Here is a 3,926-nt window from a genome sequence, read left to right as displayed (position 1 = left end):
ATCACTTCAGTGTGTAATTACTCTTATTAATTCAGTTCTACAAATGAAATTGAACCTCAGAGTAGTCAGTGATCTAGACATGAATGTGGTCCTGGGTCCATCTGATGGCAAAGACCATATTCTCACCCATATTCTATTGCTTCCCTGTAGCTAATGAGTCAGACATTCTACATAACTGCCAAAGAAACACAAATTACATGAATGACAATAAAGTGTCTCACAAGAGGTGAAAAAAAGTCTTATTTCTGACAAATATCTCCAGCCTTTTTCCTTCCATAAGTTGTTACACAGGCCCTCTGTATGGATATGGGTGTGAATTAAAGGACCTGCTGCTGCTGCTGCTGCTGCTAAGTCACTTCAGTCATGACCGACTCTGTGCGACCCCATAGACGGCAGCCCACCAGGCTCCCCCGTCCCTGGGATTCTCCAGGCAAGAACACTGGAGTGGGTTGCCATTTCCTTCTCCAATGCATGAAAGTGAAAAGTGAAACTGAAGTCGCTCAGTCGTGTCCAACTCTTCGCGACCCCATGAACTGCAGCCTACCAGGCTCCTTTGCCCATGGGATTTTCCAGGCAAGAGTACTGGAATTAAAGGAGAGCCACTGTTACTAGTAGTAGACAACATTTGGGTCTGGATTTTGCTCGCAGCTTTACCTATACCCTCTGTTCATGCAGTATTACTTTGCTAGCTGACATAAGAAAATAACACTGACTATGAGGCTTAAACAATAGAAGTTTATTTTCTCATAGGTGGCTCAGCTGGTAAAGAATCCGCCTGCAATGTGGGAGACCTGGGTTCGATCCCTGGGTTGGGAAGATCCCCTGGAGATGGGAAAGGCTACCCACTCCAGTATTCTGGCCTGGAGAATTCTATGGACTACAGTCCATGGAATCACAAAGAGTTGGACACAACTGAGTGACTTTCACTCCACATAAAGGCTAGAAATCCCAAAGCAAGGTATCAGCAGATCTGATTTCTTCTGAGGGGCTCTCTCCTTGGTTTGACTTGTGGATGGCCATCTTTTTCTGGGTGTCTTCACATTGTCTTCCCCTATGTTTTCTGGGTCTTAATTTCCTCTTCTTATAGGGACAACAGCCATATTGGATTAGGGCCCAGGATTTCCCTTGTGGCTCAGCTGGTAAAGAATCTGCCTGAAATGCAGGAGACCTGGGTTCGATCCCTGGGTTGGGAAAATCCCCTGGAGAAGGGAAAGGCTACCCACTAGTATTCTGGCCCAGAGAATTCCATGGACTGTATAGTCCATGGGGTCACAAAGAGTCCAACACGACAGTGACTTTCACTTTCACTTTTATTTTCATGCTTGTGTGATCAGACCTTGATTCATGTTTGAGGGCCTATGGACTTCAACCCTATGGACTATAGCCCACCAGGATCTTCTGTCCATGGGATTACCCAGGCAAGAATAGTGGACTTCAGGAGATCTTCCAGACCTATGTATGGAATCCGCAGCCCGGCGTCTCCTGTGTTGTCAGGTTGATTCTTTACCACTGAGTCACCTGGGAAGCCATAGCCCACACAACAAGACTCAATAAACTCGTAAGTGGAAAATTTCCTAGACAGAAGATGGATTTAATATATTTAGCCTACCTAACAGCATAGTTTGACCTAGCCTAAATACTGCATTGAAAGTGAAAAAAGAGATGATTGTATGGGTACAACCAGAAGAATGGCTGTTAACCTTTATAATCATATGGCGTACTGGGAGCTGTGGCTCCCCACCACTGCCTGGAATCACAAGAGAATATCATACCACATACTGCTAGCCAGAGAAAAGAACAAAAGTCAAAATTTCATGTGTTGGTTCTACTGAATGTATATTGCTTCATACCATCATACTATAGAAAAATTGTAAGTTGAACCATTGTAAGTTGGGAACCACCTGTAGTTACTTAAAATTATTCATTCTACAATAAAAACAAAGTGAATACTCAAATTATAAATGAGATAATACATATTTATGTTGTTTTAAGTGTCCATATTTGGGGATAATTTAGTATACTCTGATAAATAATACAATTACTTTTATAAGTTATTTATTTAGTGTAACCTTCAAAAGACTGAGAATCATAAAGGCAGGAACCACTTTTGACCTGAGTAGTACTTTATTTCTAGCACTTAGCATAGAACTTGATATGTAATAGATATTCAATAAACGCATGTCAAGTAAATGAAAAAGTCAATGAGTGCATGAACAAATCGATACTAGTCCAAAAATAAAGTGGAAGAAATGTCTTCCCCAATACTAAAAGTATTCAGGAATAATCTTGCCATTTTTCATGGAAAAAATTTTGACAAATGAGAATTGTGTCAAGATTAAACTGATTCATTTGGAAATTCTCTTTTATGGATTTCATGTCTCAATACATTCTTCTCTTTAAAATGAGACAACCTTCTTTCTAAGCACCCTTCATGCAATGCTATCTTCCACAATATTGAGCAAGTAATTCTTTTGAATAAAGTCAATTTGAAATACATTTACACACACACACACACACACTCACTCCATATACCCATATGTACATACCTATTTTAAAATAAAATTTCTGGTTATTTAAAATTCTTACTTAGAATGTAATAGCAGGTAATATGATATATCTTCTTTTTCCAAAGATCTTGAAATTTTAGACCAGATACTGTGGATTTACGTTTAATTTTGTCTTTTTCTAGATATCTGCTATGGGAAGATTCATTCGTATATCTGATTTCCATATTCCATCTCCAGTTCAGATCTACTCTTTTTTTTTTGGTTTAGTATGGTTTATTAAGCTGTGCCTTAGTACAGACGCTGGGGCTTGCCCATGGTGCTCTTAATGTACAAGGCCCTGACGTTCTGCCAATTTTTCTTGAGCAATGACACCAGAAAGTTGACAGCTAAGTGGATGTTGTACACAAGCTCATCATCTGTCATCTTCACGTGGCCAACAGCCACTGCCAGACACAGCACCTTCTTCATCTGGAACTTGATCGTGGACTTCACTTCATCAACTTTGGCCACCATGTTCTCATTGTGGGTCAACAAGGAAGGGAACTTGCCAGCCTTGTTCAGGCCTGGGCCCAGGATTCGGGGGATCTGCTTGATCAGAGACTCTGAAGCCAAAAAGGCATCGTATTTCTTGGCCAGCTTCTTGACCAGTTTCTTATTCTTGTTGAGTTTCTTCAGCGCCTCAATGTCCATGTGGGGGATATCCACAGCCTTGGCCTCATCACAGTGCTGCTGGTCCCCCAAGACACACACGGAGAACTTGGGGCGGGGAGTGGACTTAAGCCTGACGGTGCCCGAGAAGCGTTTGTCCTTCTGAGGGTCATAGTTCTTCAGGCTGATCTGAAGCTCCACAGTCTCCAAAAACTTCCTGCGCTTGCGCTGGTTCCCGTGCAGGACTTCCCGCACCGCCTCGTAGAGGGTGTCGCGGGAGACTTTGCTGCTCATGGTTCCCTACACCGCGATAACCGGAAAAGAGCCAGATCTATTCTTTAAAATCAGTCTTAACTTATCCAATTATCTGCTGCATATATCCAATTCAATGTTTCACAAGCACCTTAAATCGAACATACCCACAAATTAACTCAATAATTATCTTAAACTATCCTACCAGCCCTACTTCACCTACTTACCCAGTCCCTACTTTTCCTCTCATGTTCTATGTATTGGTTTGTGGTACCACCATCTAGTTGCTCAAGTCATTCTAGATATTCATCCATTTCAACCACTCAGAAATTGTTCTTTTTCTGAAGACTTCACTGAACCTCTAGGCTAAATTGAGTTGCCACCTCTGTGTCTTGTGCATATTGGTGCCATTGCACTTGCCACATATTTGTCTAATTTTTTATACATCTCTTATGATATCTTTGCTCTTTGTCGGCAGACAAGAGATTCTATTCTTCTTTGTCTTCCTGGAACCAGAGT

At 41.5% G+C, this 3,926-nt stretch overlaps 1 protein-coding gene across 1 annotated transcript; it reads right to left on the bottom strand.

The window, feature by feature from the left end:
• Nucleotides 1–2,757: 2,757 nt before the first annotated feature.
• On the bottom strand, nt 2,758–3,482 carry LOC122697178 (60S ribosomal protein L10a). Its single transcript, XM_043907696.1, has one exon. It carries the CDS (start codon nt 3,447–3,449, stop codon nt 2,796–2,798), a length of 654 nt encoding a protein of 217 aa, XP_043763631.1. The 5' UTR covers nt 3,450–3,482; the 3' UTR covers nt 2,758–2,795.
• Between the last annotated feature and the right edge of the window lie 444 nt (nt 3,483–3,926).

The sequence above is a fragment of the Cervus elaphus genome, chromosome 7, assembly GCF_910594005.1.
Source record: "Cervus elaphus chromosome 7, mCerEla1.1, whole genome shotgun sequence".
NCBI classification, from domain to species: domain Eukaryota; kingdom Metazoa; phylum Chordata; class Mammalia; order Artiodactyla; family Cervidae; genus Cervus; species Cervus elaphus.
The sequence above is the reverse complement of the archived record's forward strand: the minus strand, read 5'-3'. Positions and strand labels throughout refer to the sequence as shown.